The sequence below is a fragment of the Anolis carolinensis genome, unplaced genomic scaffold, assembly GCF_035594765.1.
Source record: "Anolis carolinensis isolate JA03-04 unplaced genomic scaffold, rAnoCar3.1.pri scaffold_11, whole genome shotgun sequence".
Lineage (NCBI taxonomy): Eukaryota > Metazoa > Chordata > Lepidosauria > Squamata > Dactyloidae > Anolis > Anolis carolinensis.
In genome coordinates, this window is record NW_026943822.1 from 12,463,501 (window position 1) to 12,483,520 (window position 20,020).

Genomic DNA, 20,020 nt, shown 5'->3' on the forward strand with positions numbered 1-20,020 from the left:
TTAATGACTTTGCTGAATGACGAGAAGGAAGCCATCCTATCGGGAGGCATCTCAGGGACTGGGCTGGTCTTGCGTTGCCAAGCGAGCGCTGAAACAGACCTAGCTACGCAAACACTCGTTTGTCCAAGAAACATACTGACCATCGCACATCGCGGAGAAATGCCCAGGGCATTTTCAAAAAGAAGGATAAGTTCCTTTAAAAAATGCAGAGCCTTATTATCTCATTCTGGGAACAAGACCGAAGAATCGAAGGGCTCATATGAAATCAATTTTGTGCAATTTTGCAGCCATACTCTCTCTTCCCCTCCCCCCCGCCCACTCTCTCTCTGTACACGTGTGAGTACATGTGCAATTGTGTTGCGTGCAATGTACAATATGATCTCCATTCCCTGCATGACTGATTCCTGCAGTTTCATTGACCCAATACTTCCTCTCATTGCATTTTCTCGCTCCTTCGGCACAACTCTTATCTAGCACAATGGTTCTCAACATGTGGGTCCCCAGGTGTTTTGGCCAACAACTTCCAGAAATCCCATCCAGTTTACCAGCTGTTATGGAGCCCCGGTGGCAAAGTGTGTTAAAGCACTGAGCTGCTGAACTTGCAGGCCGAAAGGTCCCAGGTTCCTGGGAGCGGAATGAGCGCCCGCTATTAGCGCCAGCTTCTGCCAACCTAGCAGTTCGAAAACATGCCAATGTGAGTAGATCAATAGGTACCGTTCCGGCGGGAAGGTAACGGCGCTCCATGCAGTCATGCCGGCCACATGACCTTGGAGGTGTCTACGGGCCCGGGCTGTGGCGCAGGCTAGAGAGCAAGCCAGCTGCAACCAGCTGCAATGAATCACTCTGACCAGGAGGTCATGAGTTCGAGGCCTGCTCGGAGCCTATGTTTGTCTTGTCTTTGTTCTATGTTAAAAGGCATTGAATGTTTGCCTATGTATGTAATGTGATCCGCCCTGAGTCCCCTTCGGGGTGAGAAGGGCGGAATATAAATGCTGTAAATAAATAAATAAATAAATACGGACAACGCCGGCTCTTCGGTTTAGAAATGGAGATGAGCACCAACCCCCAGAGTCAGACATGACTGGACTTAATGTCAGGGGAAACCTTTACCTTTACCAGCTGTTAGGATTTATGGGAGTTGAAGGCCAAAACACCTGGGGACCCACAGGTTGAGAACCACTGATCTAGCACATAACAAACATTTCAGTAGGGATTGCTATTACAAGATGTAACGCGGTTTTTGTCCCTGGGTAATAAATGTCACTTCCTAATTGGTTCCATCATAAAAACATGGGAAAAGTCTAGTGTCGAGAGAAGTCTTTGTACCTCACTATTCTGCTTTGGTCAGACCTTTTTACTGGAATCACACTGTTTCCAATTCTAGGCAAAGCAGTTCAAAAGAGATGTTGACTCTAAGCTGGAAGGCATCCAGAGGAAGAGACTGAAAGAGTCAAAAGTTTGGAGACCATGAATCCTTCTGAGGAGCAATTGAATGAGTTGGGTCTGTTTAGCCTGCAGAAGAGAAAGTTGAGAGGAGACATGGGAGCTATATATAAATATGTCAAAGGGTGTCATAAGGCAGCTCGTTTTCTGCTGCCCTTGAAAATGGGACTCAATGGAGCCATGGGTCCAAATGACAGGAAAGGGGATTCGACCTGAACATTAGGAAGAACTTCATGACCATAAGAAGAGATGTTCAGCAGTGGAACTCTCTGCCTTGGAGTTCGGTGGAAGTTCCTTACTTGGAAGCTTTTAAACAGAGACTGGATGACCATCCGCTTGTGCTTTTCCTGCATGGCAGGGGTTTGGACTAGAATGATCCATGTAGTCTCTTCCAACTCTATTGTTGTTATACTATTATTATTATATTGTATGACACAGCAAACAAGATAGATATGCTGGATTTCGTATCACAAAATCACAAGTCGAACACTTCCCAAGTGTCTAGGACTGTGTGATGTATTTTCGGATGATGCGCGCAGATCCCAGTAGGGTGGCCTTTTGTCAATGTCTATTGTTTCCAAATGCCGGCTGAGATCTTTTGGCACGGCACCCAATGTGCCAATCACCACCGGGACCACCTGCACTGGTTTCTGCCAGAGTCTTTGCAAACCTTTTTCTTTTCCACAACTGTGATGTCTGGTGTGTTGTGTTCCAGAACTTTGTCAGTCTGGATTCGGAAGTCCCACAGTATCTTTGCATGCTCATTTTCCAATACTTTGGCAGGTTTGTGATCCCACCAGTTCTTTACTGCTGAGAGGTGGTACTTGAGGGTTATTATTATTATTATTATTATTATTATTATTATTATTATTATTCTATTATTATTATGCAGAGGCTGGATGGCCATCTTTCAAGAGGGCTTTGATTGTGCTTTTCCTGCATGGCAGAAAGGGGTTGGACTTGATGGCCCATGTGGTCTCTTCCATCATCATCATCATCATCATCGTCGAGGCTGGATGGCCAAATGACAGGAGATTTCATTGAACATTAGGAAGAACTTTCCGATGGTGTGAAGAGCTATTCAATAGTGGGACTCTCTGCCTCCCCGGTGTCCGATGAAAGCTCCTTCCTTAGAGGCTTTTAAATAGCTGGATGGCCATCTGTCTGAAGGGCTTTGATTGTGCCTTTTCTGCATGGTAGGGGAGTTGGACTAGGTGGCCCATGTGGTCTCTTCCAACTCTATTATTCTATGATTCTATATATTCCCAACACATATGAGGGTTGTGCTGTATCACCATCTCCAAATCCCATGATTTACCTACATTGTTGTATGTGCGCATCTTACTTCTACCCTAACGTCTTATGATTTAGGACAGAAATATTTTAATACATGATTTGTAAGTAACTCCTTGCCCTTGAGACAAAACACCCCAATCACACTGATGACAAAGAGAGGAAGAAAACGGTTATCAGTGAACAGCGAAAGTGGACTCTGCCAGGAAGAAAGGCAATGAAAAGATCTCTACTTACCATCAGGTGGAGGGGTATCTTGGTCGGTCCTTTGGCGGAGATTTTCTCCCACAGGCCTCTCCGCACGTACCGGACAGTCGTTCCTGCGATCTGAAACTCACCAGGAAGTTCAATTTTCCAGTCGCTGTTGATGGACTTTTTACTGGAATCTTTCAAAGCTGCAAAGGAGAACAAACAACAAGGGATGTAGCGGGAAGCACGCCTGTCATCGCCCAGAAGAGAACGCCATGGTCGCATTTCACTTGGCCCAGGAAGTGGCTGAAAGGCACCCAACCCGACTGTGTCTCATCCTCTTCCAACCCTATAACTCGATACTATGCTCCCATTAATAAGTTGCAAAAGGTTATCTGCTCCATCTATTTTGACAGAGGAAATATTGCTACATATTTCATGCACAACAAATGTGGGAGTATTTGATATAAGGCTGCCTTTCCTGCTGCGGTCTGAAACGTAATGTCACATTTGCTATCATTTGTAGTTGGCCTAGATCAGTGATGGCCAACCTATGACATGCTTGTCAGCACTGACACGCCTAGCCATTTTTGCTGACACGCTGCTGCATGCAGATTGATTGGATGACTATGTCTTTTGTGGCCAAATTTGGTGTGATTTGGTCCAGTGGTTTTGCTGTTTACTCCATGGGAATTATGCACATTACATCTATCTATATATATAAATGAGTGATGGCATCACGGCGACCCACAAAACAACAAAACTACTGGCCCCCCAACCTCGAAATTTGACAACACAACCCATCATCCATGCCTCTAGGTTGATACAACAAAAAGAAAAGAAAAATAAAGTCCTACTTAGAGGGAGAGCAATAATTGTTTTTATCCAATTGCTGCCACTTAGAAGGCTAAGCTCCGCCCACTTGGTCTCCTAGCAACCCACTCAGCCCAGTGTTAATAAAAGAATAAAAAATAAAATAAATACAAATAATACAATACAATATAATACAATAAAAATAATTAAAACACTAAAAAATTAATACAATAAAATACTATAACAAAATAACTAAAAATAATACAACAAAATAATAAAATATAATAAATAAAAAGATAAGTTACAATAAAATTAATTTTAAAAATACAAATAACGTCAAATAAAAATTCCACAACAACTTTTAACCAATACCACCACCACTTTGCCACAGCAACGCGTGGCTGGGCACAGCTAGTATATATATAAAAGGGTAATAAAATTTTGGCCTAGGTCAAAACAACAAAACTACACATCCCAGAAACACTAAACTTGGCAGCACAACCCCTCATCCATGCCTCTACGTTCATACAACAAAAAGAAAAGAAAAATAAAGTCCTAATTAGAGGGAGGAGAATAATTGTTTTTATCCAATTGCTGCCAGTTAGAAGGCGAAGCTCCGCCCACTTGGTCTCCTAGCAACCCACTCAGCCCAGGGGACAGGCAGAGTTAGGCCTCACTTAGGCCTCTTCCACACTGCCTATAAAATACAGATTATCTGATTTGAACTGGATTATATGGCAGTGTAGACTCAAGGCCCTTCCATACAGCTATATAACCCATTTTTAATGGACTTAATGTCAGGGGAAAACCTTTACCCTTTACCTTAACTACTACCAATTCCTCAATACTTTATTTCCCATACCACCATACTTCACCACAGCAACGCGTGACCAGGCACAGCTAGTTTATATATACTACAAGAATAATAGAATAATAATAGAATATATATATAATTTCTGTTATTATTCTATTATTCTTGTAGTATATTATCATATTATTACTATATTATTATTATTATTATTATTATTATTATTATTATTATTATTATTATATTCATTACTCATGACTACATTGAAACTAGAATAGAGAGAAATCAGCATGGAAACTGCAAGAAGTACCATAGATAGTTGTACATGGAAATAATGGTAGTAAATAGTTTTTGATTTATTGAATACAGTTATATATTACAATTATATATTTTTGTTATTTAAACTATACACATTGCAAAATTATGGGTTTTTTTTCTCGAAGTGACACACCACCCAAGTCATGCTAGGTTTTTTGGTGAATTTTGACACACCAAGCGCAAGAGCTTGCCCATCATTGGCCTAGATCAGGGGTCCCCAAACTAAGGCCCGGGGGCCGGATGCGGCCCTCCAAGGTCATTTACCTGGCCCCTGCCCTCAGTTTTATAATATAATATTTTTATATCATTTTTAATAATATAATATATTGTATATACATATAATATTGATAATAATATTATAATGTTAGACAATATAAAACTAATAATAATACCATATAATAATATTAATTATATGTTATATATTACATATAATATTACAGTATAGTGGTATAGTTCAATGTAGTAATATATAATGCTAATATTGTGCTATGCTAATAGTATAATATATTGTATGTACATACAGCTGCTCTGAGTCCCCTTCAGGGTGAGGAGGGCAGGATATAAATGTAACAAATAAATATAGTAAATGAATAAATAAATAATTTTAGACTTAGGCTGCCCAAAGTCTGAAATAACTTGAAGGCACACAACAACAACAACAATCCTAATTAACTTGGCTATCTCATTGGCCAGAAGTAGGCCCACACTTCCCATTGAAATCCTGATAGGTTTATGTTGGTTACAATTGTTTTTATTTTTAAATATTGTATAGTTATTTCATTGTTGTTGTTGTTTTGCACTACAAATAAGACATGTGCAGTGTGCACAGGAATTTGTTCATTTTTTTTCAAATGATAATTTGGCCCCACCACAGTCTGAAGGATTGTGGACTGGCCCTCTGCTTTAAAAGTTTGAGGACTCCTGGCCTAGATGGTACTATGGAGGGTAAGATATTCATTGTTATTCATTCCTGGGTTAACAATTTAAAAATTGTGACTGTTGGGGAACTCTGCTCAAAAGACTAGACCATTCCTGAGCAATATTCTTCCCATATGTGTTTTTCACTTTGAATACACATTGGGTATATTTGAATGGTTTTTAACTATGACTTTTAAATTCTATTTACATTTAATGCTGTTTTAATGTTTGCATATTTGTCTATTTCTAATTGTGTGCTAATGCTTTTATGCTAAGCTACTTTGAGTCCATTACAGGGGAGATAAACCAGGGTATAAAAATAAATAAAAGGATCCCCCGATGGCACAGCAAGTTAAACCTCTGAGCTGCTGAACTTGCTGACCAAAAGGTCCGCAGTTCGAATCTGGAGAACGGGGTGAGCTCCCTGTTAGCCCCAACTTCTGCCAACCTAGCAGTTAGAAAACATGCAAATGTGAGTAGTTAAATAGGTACTGCTCCATCAGGAAGGTAATAGCGCTCCATGCAGTCATGCCTATAGCCAAATGACCTTGCAGGTGTCTACGGACAATGCTGGCTCTTCGGCTTAGAAATGGAGATGAGCACCAACCCCCAGAGTCGGACATGACTAGACTTAATGTCAGGGAAAACCTTTACCTTTACCATATAAAAATAAATATAATAAATATAATAATAATAAATTTAAATGAAGATTTAATAAATTTAAACGAGGATTTAAAGATTGAACTGCAAAGACTCAGGCACAAGCTAGTAAAGTTGGTCCCAGTGGTGATTGGCACACTGGGTGCAGTGCCTAAAGACCTTGGCCAGCATTTGAAAACAATCACTGCTGACAAAATTACCACCTCTCAGCTGCAAATGGCCACCTTACTCAGAACTGCACACATTATTTGCCGATACATCACATAGTGCTAGACACTTGGGAAGTGTCTGACGTGTGATCCAATACAACAGCCAGCATAGTGATCTTGTATGCTGTGTACTAATCTTGTTGTGTATTTGATGATGATAATAATTATAATTATAATACGTTTGGGAAGTGTTCGACTTGTGATTTTGTGCATATACATCTCGTTTGCTGTGTCATACTGTGTTTTTGTGTCAGTAAAATAATGAAAATGATCTCAGCACATTGTACAAGGACTTTGCAAACTTTCTGGAAACTATACTGGAGAAGATTAACCTGTGCTTCTGGATTCTCATTCTGCACAGCAACCTGCACTCTTTCGAAAAATGCACTTTGAAAAATAAAGCAAGACCCTTGATTTGCCAATTTGACAAGTGTGGCACACAGAAAATGCCTTTCCCAGGCTTTGAGGCCGGAGCCCCTCTCCATCTTATCTGGAGATCCCAGGAGTGGAGTTCTATGTGTGCAAAGTACGTGCTCAATTGCTTTGCTCCCACGGTACATACTTCTGTTCCTTCCTGTGTTATTAGTTTAACCATATATCCTAGACAAATAAGACCTACATTAAAAGAAAGAAAGCAAAAAGAGTAAGAGTAAGAAAAGGGAAGGGAGGGGCACTTTTAATACCCTGTATAACTAATATTGATCTAAAGCAGTGTTTCTCAGCCTAGGGGTCTGGACTCCTGGGAGGGTTGCGAGGGGGGTGTCAAAGGGGTCGCCAAAGACTAGGATTTTCTGTTGGTCATGGGAGTTTTGTGTGGGCAGTTTGCCCCAATTCTATCATTGGTGAGGTGGAAGGGCTTTTTGATTGTAGGTGAACTATAAATCCCAGCACCTACAACTCCCAAATGCCAAGGTCTATTTTCCCCAAACCCCACCAGTGTTCACATTTGGGCATATTGAGTATCTGTGCCAAGTTTGGTCCAGATCCATCATTGTTTGAGTCCACAGTGCTCTCTGGATGTAGGTGAACTATAACTCCAAAACCCAAGGTCAATGACCACCAAAACCTTCCAGGATTTTTTGTTGGCCATGGGAGTTCTGTATGCCAAGTTTGTTTGTGGAGTTCACAATGCTCTTTGATTGTAGGTGAACTATACATCTCAGCACCTACAACTCCTAAATGACAAAAACAATCCCCACCAACCCCACCAGTATGCAAATTTGGGTGTATCGGGTATTTGTGCCAAATTTGGTCCTGTGAATGAAAATATATCCTGCATATCAGATACAGTAGAGTCTCACTTATCCAAGCCTCGCTTATCCAAGTTTCTGGATTATCCAACGCATTTTTGTAGTCAATGTTTTCAATATATCGTGATATTTTGGTGCTAAATTCGTAAATACAGTAATTACAACATAACATTACTGTGTATTCAACTACGTTTTCTGTCAAATTTGTTGCATAACATGATGTTTTGGTGCTTAATTTGTAAAATCATAGTCTAATTTGATGTTTAATGGGCTTTTCCTTAATCCCTCCTTATTATCCAAGATATTCACTTATTCAAGCTTCTGCCGGCCTGCTTAGCTTGGATAAGTGAGACTCCACTGTACTTTGATCGTGCTTTTCCTGCATGACAGAAGGGGGTTGGAGTAGATGGCCCAGGTGGTCTCTTCCAACTCTATTTATATTATTATTATTATTATTATTATTATTATTATTATTATTATTATTATGACACAGCAAACAAGATAGATATGATGGATTTCATATCACAAAATCACAAATCGAACACAAGTGTCTAGGACTGTGTGATGTATTTTCGGATGATGCGTGCAGATCTCAGCAGGGTGGCCTTTTGCAGCTGGCAGATCGTAATTTTGTCAATGTCTATTGTTTCCAAATGCCGGCTGAGATCTTTTGGCACAGCACCCAATGTGCCCATCACCACCGGGACCACCTGCACTGGTTTCTGCCAGAGTCTTTGAAGTTCAATCTTGAGGTCCTGATAGCGGCTGAGTTTTTCCTGTTGTTTTTCGACAATGCGACTCTCACCTGGGATGGCGACATCAATGATCCAAACCTTTTTCTTTTCCACAACTGTGATGTCTGGTGTGTTGCGTTCCAGAACTTTGTCAGTCTGGATTCGGAGGTCCCACAGTATTTTTGCGTGCTCATTTTCCAATACTTTTGTAGGTTTGTGATCCCACCAGTTCTTTGCTGCTGGGAGGTGGTACTTGAGGCATAAATTCCAATGAATCATTTGGGCCACATAGTTGTGCCTCTGTTTGTAGTCTGTCTGTGCGATTTTCTTACAGCAGCTGAGGATATGATCAATGGTTTCGTCGATTTCATTATTATCCAAGCTTCTGCCGGCCCGTTTAGTTTAGATAAGTGAGACTCAACTGTATTTACATTACGATTCATAACAGTAGTAAAATTACAGTTATGAAGTAGCAACGAAGATAATGTTATGGTTGGGGGTCACCACAACATGAGGAACTGTATTAAGGGGTCGCAGCATTAGGAAGGTTGAGAACCAGTGATCTAAAGCATTTATGATGGAACCTGATTAAGCCAATGTCTGGAAATGAGAACTGCACCTAGCTCTTCTTTCCCTGAATACATCTGTTCTTCTTGGGAAGCATGCAGTCCCACCGTCCTGTTCTCCTCACTTGCATCGACTCAAGTCTTTCTCTCCGCCCAGATTCTTTCCAGTTTGCTTCCTGGCTTAAGGATACAACAAATTCGCAGGCATTTCCTGTTCTAGGTGGTTTGCACAAGTCAACGGAGCCAGGCAGCATGGGGCGAACGTAGGTGGGAAGGCGCTGTTCTCAGCAAATGGAAGCGGCCGGGTTCCCTTCCAAAGCGCCCGGCCCATTCCGCAGCCGAAATGAGACCTACTTGGCCCAATGCTTGGAAGTAAAATTAGCTCCAGTTACCACTCCAAGGTTAAACACAGCTATGTCTGTACAAACCTCAGGACTTTAAAGTTACAGTGGCAGGAAACTGGAGTGCTTTGATTTCTCAATTATCCTGCTTACCCCGCTGGAGGCGAGCCCATGTTTTGCTGCGAGGCTTTGATAACAAAGGAATCAGTCTTCACACTCGGAGGCAGGAGAACGTTTTAGCCAGCAGAGAGAACATTCTTGGGCAAAGAGCAAGCCATTGCCACTGGCGTACGATGCACCCAAGACCCAAAGCTTTCCCAGAATGTTGTCGAAGGCTTTCATGGCTGGGATTACAGGGTTGTTGTATGTCTTTCGGGCTGTGTGGCCATGTTCCAGAAGTATTCTCTCCTGACATTTCGCCCACATCTATGGCAGGCACCCTTAGAGGTTGTGAGGTTCTGAGGATGCCTGCCATAGATGTGGGCAAAACGTCAGGAGAGAATACTTCTGGAACATGGCCATACAGCCCGAAAGACATACAACAACCCTGTCTTTCCCAGAATGATTTTACTGAAAAGTGTTTCCGCTCGTCTCCTGCATTCCATCATCCTCAGCATCACCCTCTTCCTGCTTTTTCCTCACTTTGGGGCTGAAGGTGTCTCACAACGGATTTAAAAAGGCCACATAGGTAAACATCACAAAACGCAAAAGTAAAAAAAAAAAATAACATGTATAAGTCACATTTATATATAAGCCAAGAGCAGGCTTTGGCGACTTGGAGATTCTCACTTCCTGTTGTCTCACCTCCATTCTTAACAAGGAGTCGCTTGGAAGTCGGATATTTGTAACTTGGGGACTGCCTGTATATGTATGTACAGTAGTGTCTCACTTATTTACAGTATTTATTTACAGTATTTATATTCCGCCCTTCTCACCCCGAAGGGGACTCAGGGCGGATCACATTACACATATAAGGCAAACATTCAATGCCATAACATAGAACAAAAACAAGACAAACACGGGGCTCCGAGCTGGCCTCGAACTCATGACCTCTTGGTCAGAGTGATTTGTTGCAGCTGGTTGCTCAACAGCCTGCGCCACAGCCCGGCCCCAACATAAATGGGCCGGCAGAACGTTGGATAAGCGAATATGTTGGATAATAAGGAGGGATTAAGGAAAAGCCTATTAAACATCAAATTAGGTTATGATTTTACAAATTAAGCATCAAAACATCATGTTATACAACAAATTTGACTGAAAAAGTAGTTCAATATGCAGTCATGCTATGAAGTAATTACTGTATTTATGAATTTAGCTCCAAAATATCACGATGTATTGAAAACATTGACTACAAAAATGCGTTGGATAATCCAGAACGTTGGATAAGCGAGTGTTGGATAAGTGAGACTCTACTGTATATACTTTAAGGTAAAGATTTCCCCCTGACATTAGGTCTAGTCGTGTCCGACTCTGGTAGGTGGTGCTCATCTCCATTTCTAAGCTGCAGAACCGGCGCTGTCCGTAGACACCTCCAAAGTCATGTGGCCGGCATGACTGCATGGAGTGCCATTACCTTCCCGCTGGTGCAGTACCTATCGATCTACTCACATTTGTATTTTTTCAAACTGCTAGGTTGGCAGAAGCTGGAGCTAACAGTGGGAGCTCACCCTGCTCACCGGATTCGAACCACGGACCTTTTGGTCAGCAAGTTCAGCAGCTCAGCGATTAACCTGCTATGCCATCGGGGGCTCCGTAGAAGGGGCCTTAGAGAGCAGAAATTGTCCATCTAACCTTCTGATCTCAGACTAACTGGAAAAAAGTCAAGGGGAATCTTTTGGGGAAATGTCAAACTCATCCTTTAGGATCGCAATGACAGACTGAATGACACCAAGCCGTCAGTCCTTTTCTGCTTTTTACCAAGAAAACTGTGTGCGGGCTTATCCTCCATCACACGGATCCTCCGAGCCCCGGCTGGGATCACGGCTGCCTCAATGTAGCCTAGAACAAAGAAAAGGAGTGAGTCAAACAATCATAGAATAATAGAGTTGGAAGATATGGGCCATCCAGTCCATTTTGGTGGTCAGCGAAAGGCCTTGTAAAACAACAACTCCCACAAAGGTATTTTGATCTGTAGATTTAGCTGGCACATATTGAGATGCAAGAGAATGGGATTTGACCGAAAACATGCTTAGCAACAGTGCTTTTTTAGTATCCAATCTAATTACGTATCTCTTGTTCATTGGAGCCCAACCAGAGCCAACACACAGGGAAACATACAGTAGAGTCTCACTTATCCAAGCCTCGCTTATCCAAGCTTCTGGATAATCCAAGCCATTTTTGTAGTCAATGTTTTCAATATATTGTGATATTTTGGTGCTAAATTCGTAAATACAGTAATTACAACATAAAATTCCTGCGTATTGAACTACTTCTTCTGTCAAATTTGTTGTATAACATGATGTTTTGGTGCTTACTTTGTAAAATCATAACCTAATTTGATGTTTAATAGGCTCTTCCTTAATCCCTCCTTATTATCCAAGTTATTTGCTTATCCAAGCTTCTGCTGGCCCGTTTAGCTTGGATAAGTGAGGCTCTACTGTATTGGTTCCTGGGCTCCTGTGTCAACCAGCATTTTTGTTTCTGTTTTCTTCTAACTCTACTCATTCCTTTTATTTTTCGATGCCACCTCATCCTTCCACCTGACTGTGTATTTTACCTTTTCATTTCCATCTCTCTTCAGATAACCAGGCCCCATCTACACTGCCATATGATCCAGTTTCAGAACACAGATTAACTGCCTTGAACTGGATGATATGGCAGCGTCAACTGAAATAATCCAGTTCAATCTACATTGGACATACAATCCAGCTCAAACTGTGTTATATGGCAGTGTAGATGGCAGATAAACTCCACTTTATTCCAGAAAGCCAGATGGATACAGTATTTCAATGTTCACAAATCACATCCTTCCGACCATTGTTTTGCACGGGATGGAGGTATTTATTTACAGTAGAGTCTCACTTATCCAACATAAACGGGCCGGCAGAACGTTGGATGATTTTACAAATTAAGCACCAAAACATCATGTTATACAACAAATTTGACCGAAAAAGTAGTTCAATACATTGACTACAAAAATGCGTTGGATAATCCAGAACATTGGATAAGTGAGCTTGTTGTTACTTGATTCAAAGTACAGTAGAGTCTCACTTATCCAAGCCTCGCTTATCCAAGCCTCTGGATAATCCAAGCCATTTTTGTAGTCAATGTTTTCAATATATTGTGATATTTTGGTGCTAAATTCGTTATTACAGTAATTACAACATAACATTCCTGCGTATTGAACTACTTTTTCTGTCAAATTTGTTATGTAACATGATGTTTTGGTGCTTAATTTGTAAAATCATAACCTAATTTGATGTTTAATAAGCTTTTCCTTAATCCCTCCTTATTATCCAAGATATTTGTTTATCCAAGCTTCTGCCGGCCCATTTAGCTTGGATAAGTGAGACTCTACTGTATTTATTTATTTTTTAAACCACAATTATATAATCAATTATACAACGCATAAAGCAAAGAGAAAGCTTGTTGTTACTTGATTCAAAGTATTACAATTGTATTGCAACCTCTAGCAGCAGTAACAAAAACAACAACAACAACAACGCTTGGCGATACACATGCACCCAACCAATAGTGACTAGCATACACACAGGAAACAAGGTGTGAATAACAAGACACACAAACAAACACACCTCACAACTACAACCTGCCACCAGTGTTAGTAGAACATTTTGGAACATGCCCCAAACCTACTGTGTGTAATCTCAATTTTTTATAATAATAATAATAATAATAATAATAATAATAATAATAATAATAATAATAATAATATCACAGAATTAATCCAAAAAATATTTGTCTAGGTCTCCCATGATCTTCAAGTTAGAATTATGCTTAACGTCATAGAGGAAACCATTGCTATTTAAGCTTGTGGCATGACATATCCATCTTCCCAGAGGTATTTGAGCAACACCAGCATGCAGAAGAAACCAGGAAAAAGAAATCCCTACTGAGACATTTCTGCCCCCCCCCCCCAAAATCCCCCCATATTCCAAACAAAAAAATATTTCTTCTTTGTTTTTTAGCAAAAGAGTATGTAAATTGGAAAGCCAAACGACAGGTTCAGAAATCTGATAAGAGCCCAAACGAAAACAATCACATGATCTGGTGTTTAGTGGCACCTTAAAGAGTAAATTTAAGAGTAAATGCCATAGGCTGGGTCTAAAGGTAAAGGTAAAGATTTTCCCCTAACATTAAGGTCATGTGGCCATGGGCATGACAGCATGGAGCGCCATTACCTTCCCGCCGTAGCTGTACCTATTGATCCACTCACATTTGCATGTTTTCGAACTGCTAGGTTGGCAGAAGCTGGGGCTAACAGTGGGAGCTCACCCGACTCACCAGATTCAAAACGCTGACTTTTTGGTCAGCAAGTTCAGAAGCTCAGCGGTTTAATCCACTGCGCCACCGGGGCCTCCCAAGGCTGGGTCTACACTGCCATGTAATCCAGCTCAAAGCAGATAATCTGGGTTTTATATGGCAGTGTAGATGGGGCTACAGTCTACCTGATATGATGCATGTTTATAAACAACAGCAGTTTATAAAACCTTATGCAAAATAAAGCCTATTAGAGTTTACGATGTCACAGGATGCTTTGTTGTTACTTCTGTGATGTCGGGCTAATACTAATTCCCTCCATGGAAAATTCATCAATGTAAGGCTGGTTTTACATTGACCATTATATTATTATTATTGTAATAATAATAATAATAATAATAATAATAATAATAATAATAATAATAATACTAATAATAAACAACTTTATTTATATACCGCCCTATCTCCCGGATGGGACTCAGGGCGGGTTCCAATCATAAAAACAACACAACATTACATAACAACATAATAACACATTATTAAGCCAAGTAAAATAATACAATTATAGCAATAAATAACACTTACATGACCTTTTACACTGACCACACAATGCACTTAAATGCAGTTCAAACTGCATTATACAGTCAGTGTAGAACCAACCTCTTGTTTTTAGTTATTACATCTGGGTTGCTGTGAGTCTTTCGGGCTGTATGGCCATGTTCCAGAAGCATTCTCTCCTGACGTTTCACCCACATCTGTGGCAGGCATCCTCAGAGCTTGTGAGGTATGTTAGAAACTAGGCAAGTGGGGTTTATATTAAATCTCATTCTAATTCCTGTACTAGGCTGCAGAATCGCACAACTTATGGTTATTTTCCCCTGTGTATTGTCTTCCAATCCATGGCATCTTCCTTCACACATAATATATGGAAAAAATTGATATTTCTGGAAGAACATATGGCACAACTTAGGTTCAAAGGAGCCCCCGATGGCGCAGCGGGTTAAACTGCTGAGCTGCTGAACTTGCTGACTGAAAAGTTGGTGGTTCAAATCTGAGAAGCGGAGTGAGCTCCTGCTATTAGCCCCAGCTTCTGCCAACCTAGCAGTTCGAAAACATGCAATTGTGAGTAGATCAATGGGTACCGCTTCTGAAGGAAGGTAACAGCACTCCATGCAGTCATGCTTGCCACATGACCGAAGAGGTGTCTATGGACAACACTGGCTCTTGGGCTTAGAAATGGAGGTGAGCACCAACCCCCAGAGTCGGACACGACTGGACTTAACGTCAGGGGAAACCTTTACCTTTACCTACTTGTTCAAAGATGTGGCACTGAATACATTCCTGGCAACCACGTCAGCTGGAAAAGCAGGCCATTGTTTTCTGCTATCACTAACAAACACCATGGAAAGCAAAGCCTCCATTAGACCGGTTTGTATTATCCAGATAGTTATGATCTGAGGCCAGTTCCTGTGCATTTATGACTTAATGTAATATATAAAATGTGGATTTGGCCAGCAAGCATTTGGCAACACTTGCATCTCACCGATACATTGGCTAGAACCAAGACCGGATGCATTACCCTGGTAAATGGACATTGGCTTTCTCAAAACATAATAATATAAAGAACTAAGCATTGGCCCTTTTGCCAAGGTTTCAGGGTAAACATTTCAGCATATTCTGAGTCTAGAGAGAAAAATGGGTGGAAAATTTAGCTTTCTGAGTAATCCCCGATTGAAGGAAATTACTCCTCAATTGGTTGTGAATTCAGTAGATGCAGTCCATACACAACAAAGATACTATGCAATGCATTTACTACATTCACAGGTTTTCATCTAAAGCAGGGGTCCCCAAACTAAGGCCCGGGGGCCGGATATGGCCCATCGAAGCCATTAATCCGGCCCTCACGGCACAAGGGCAGAAGCGGGTTGGGCTAAATGACCCAAGGGGTCTCTACTTCTCTTACAACTATTATTATTATTATTATTATTATTATTATTATTATTATTATTATTATTATTATTATTATGGCTAGGAGGCCATCTGTCAGGGGTGCTTTGCTTGTGCTTTTGGTGCACAGAGGCAGAAGGGGGTTGGACTCAATGGCCCAAGGGGTTTCTTCCAACACTTATTATTATTATTATTATTATTATTACTATTAATATTATTATTAACATTGAGGCTGGGAGGCCATCTGTCAGGGGTGCTTTGCTTGCTCTTTCAGTGCACAAAGGCAGAAGGGGATTGGACTCAATGGCCCAAGGGTCTATTATTATTATTATTATTATTATTATTATTATTATTATTATTATTATTATGACACAGCAAACAAGATAGATAGGCTGGATTTCGTATCACAAAATCACAAGTCGAACACTTCCCAAGTGTCTATTATTATTATTATTATTATTATTATTATTATTATTATTATTAACATTGAGGCTGGGAGGCCATCTGTCAGGGGTGCTTTGCTTGTTCTTTCAGTGCACAAAGGCAGAAGGGGATTGGACTCAATGGCCCAAGTGTCTATTATTATTATTATTATTATTATTATTATTATTATTATTATTGACATTGAGGCTGGAAGGCCATCTGTCAGGGGTGGCCAACTATAGTCCGGCCCTCCAACGGTCCAAAGCAGGGGTCCCCAAACTTTTTAAGCAGAGGGCCGGTCCACAATCCTTCAGACTGTTGAGGGGCTGAATTATCATTTGAAAAAAACAAAACAAATTCCTAAGCATACTGCACATGTCTTATTTGTAGTGCAACAACAACAACAACAACAACGAAAGAATACAATATTTAAAAATGAAAACAATTTTAACCAGCACAAACCTATTAGGATTTCAATGGAAAGTGTGGGCCTGCTACTGGCCAATGAGATAGTCAAGTTAATTAGGATTGTTGTTGTTGTTGCTGTTGTTGTGTGCCTTCAAGTCATGTCAGACGTTGGCCGAGCCTAAGTCTAAAATTAATTATTTATTTACTGCATTTATTTACTACATTTATATCCCACCCTTCTCACCCCGAAGGGAACTCAGAGCAGCTGTATGTACATACAATATATTATATTATTAGCATAACACAATATTAGCATTATATATTACTATATTGAACTATACCACTATACTATTATATAATATGTAATATATACCATATAATTAATATTATTATATGGTATTACTATTAGTATTATATTGTATAACATAAGATTATTATCAATATTATATGTATATACAATATATTATATTATTAAAACTGATATAAAAATATTATATTATAAAACTGAGGGTGGGGGCCAGGTAAATGAACTTGGAGGGCCGCATCCGGCCCCCGGGCCTTAGTTTGGGGACCCCTGGTCCAAAGGATTGTGAACTGGCCCCTTGTTTAAAAAGTTTGGGGACCCCTGATCTAAAGGATGAAATCTCTTTTTCTCGGGTTTGGTCATCATGTCGTTCCTAAGGCATGCGACTCCCACTTCCAGAACGTACGCAGCTGTTGGAACACCTTGGACAAAAGGAAGCTTGCCTTCCCCATAGCATGCTCAGATTATAGTTCTTCTTCTGGAAACCATTAAATAGCACCAATTATGATGATGATGATATCCTCTGGAAGCTGATCTGCTCAGAATGGGATCAAGACATAATAAAAAGAGCAGCCAGAAGCTGAAAGGTATTCGCTGTTTACTGACTGCAGCTACGTTTTACTGAATGAAGCCACCTGCAGATGGGATGCTCCGCATTTCATTCGTGTTCCTAACCCGTGTCCAAATTGGAGCATAAATCATCGATGAAGTTTTAAAATAGTTCTCTCTCTAGTAGGAATAGATTTAGCATACTTTGATTCTCTGCCAAGGTTTGCAGCTCGGTAAATACTCTGCTCATCCTAGTTATGAGATTGATGACCCGGGAAGAAGCTGTTGTGTTGTGATGCAGGGATAGATTTCAAAGCTACAAGCGAGTGCTCCGAGTTGCTCCTTTGCAGACTATATCGCCGGAAGATATTGCAATGGTGTTTCTTCATCAACCAACCTCATGAGGATTGTCCACATTAACAAAAAAAAGTGTGATTGGACTGTAGGTTGCCTCCATGAGTGAGGTTTTAGGTTTAAACCCACTGGGACCCACTTTGAGCAAAGTTGGGGGACATTTCTTAAGGAGGTCGGTTTCGTATATTTTGAGAAGAATTTATTTGGGTCTTTCAACTTGCAGATGGCTGTGATACAGATATAGAAGAGTTGGATCAATACTGCCATATAACACAGTTTCAGAATGCAGATTAACTGCATTGAACTGGATTATATGCAATGGGTCAAATCAGTGTTTCTCAACTTGGGGGGTCATGGGGGAGGGTGTGTCGGAGGGGTTGCCAAAGACCAGTATTTTCTGTGGGTCATAAGGGTTCTATATGGGAAGTTTGGCCTAATTTTTTCATTTGTGGGATTTAAAGGGCTCTCCAAAGCCTTTTGGTCTACATGATGTTGGGTCTTTGCATGACAGTGCAACCAAAGGACACAGGGAAAGGCCCAGCACCAGAAAGCAGGATCACCACACAGAGTCATCTTACATGAGAAGCACTTGGGGACTGCCTTTGCCTTTGCCATCACACAGGTAGAAACCTTCTTACATTGACTATTGGATACTGAGAAAAAGAAAGGAATTAGGTTGTATCAGAGAAGTCAGCTATCATAACCCCCTTCCCAAAAAAGCCCACCAAAGTCAGTTGCGTATCCAACCAAGTCCAATGCAGATGCCGCATCATTGTACTGCAATGAGCTTCTGTGTCACTATTATGTCTGCAAGGATGTGCAGAATAACCCATTTGTGCGATTCATAGGCCCCTTCCACACAGCTGTATAAAATCTATATTGAACCGGATTATATGGCAGTGTGGACTCATATAATTTATTTATTTACTTACAGTATTTTTATTCCAACCTTATCAAGCTGAAGGGGACTCAGGGTGGATCACAATGCACATATACATGGCAAACATTCAATGCCATTAGACATACACATATAGACAGACAAAGAGGCAATTTAACATTTTCCAGCTTCCGTCCATTTGTGACACCAAGTCCTCGGCAAAATACTTCCTCATTCCTTTCTGAACACTGTTGGAAGGCAACAGCGAGCTAGGCTATTAATAGTCAAGAGCTCAATCCGACCTGGGCTTTGATCTCATGCTTGTTTTTATTACCTCATTTTTATATTTTAATGATGGTAGTACATTGTATTCTGTGTTTTAATTGCAATTGAATTATTTAATTGTTGTTTGTTTACTTTTTTGAATTGTGTTGACACTGTTTTTAGTTAGTGTACTGTTTATTTGTTATACTTTGTTTCTGTTTTGGGCTTGGCCCCATGTTAGCTGCCCCGACTCCCTTCTGGGAGATGGGGGCAGGATAGAAAAATGAAGTATTATTATTATTATTATTATTATTATTATTATTATTATTATTATTATTACCTCTCGGTCAGTAGTGATTTATTGCACCTGGCTACTAACCAGCTGTGCCACAGCCCGGCCCTTTCAAAGCAAATATTGTGGAATATCTGCTTTGATATTCTGGGTTATGTGGCTGTGTGGAAGGGCCCATAGAAACCAGAAGAAGAAATACCGTATATACTCGAGTATAAGCCGACCTGAATATAAGCCGGGGCACCGAATTTTACCACAAAAAACTGGGAAAACATATTGACTCGAATATAAGCCGAGGGTGGGAAATGCAGCAGCTACTGGTAAATTTCAAAATAAAAATAGATACCAATAAAATTACATTCTGAGGCATAAGTGGAGTAAATGTTTTTTAAAAAATATTTACCATAGTTCAAAGAAAAACAGTAAGCTAACTCTGTAAGAGCATAAGTAGGGACAACAAAAACAATATGGTATCAGCAATAATTTTATAATAATCATCATCATTATCATCATCATCAACAATAACAACAACTTCCTTTGTATCCTGCTCTATCTATCTCCCCTGGGGACTCAGGCCTGCTTCCAACATAGTAACAGGCAAACATTCAATGCCTATATAATCA

General features: G+C 40.4%; 1 protein-coding gene across 2 annotated transcripts in view; it reads right to left on the bottom strand.

The window, feature by feature from the left end:
- Window positions 1–20,020, bottom strand: part of adamts17 (ADAM metallopeptidase with thrombospondin type 1 motif 17) — a 197,663-nt gene that overhangs the window by 45,527 nt on the left and 132,116 nt on the right. The window contains exons 16-18 of one of the 2 annotated variants that reach the window (XM_062963438.1): window positions 18,543–18,617; window positions 11,460–11,540; window positions 2,974–3,131 (exon numbers count right to left, since the gene is read on the bottom strand). In XM_062963438.1, coding sequence (XP_062819508.1) covers window positions 2,974–3,131; window positions 11,460–11,540; window positions 18,543–18,617 — 314 coding nt within the window. The remainder of the gene's footprint in view (window positions 1–2,973; window positions 3,132–11,459; window positions 11,541–18,542; window positions 18,618–20,020) is intronic. The other variant, XM_062963439.1, reaches the window with a different exon arrangement.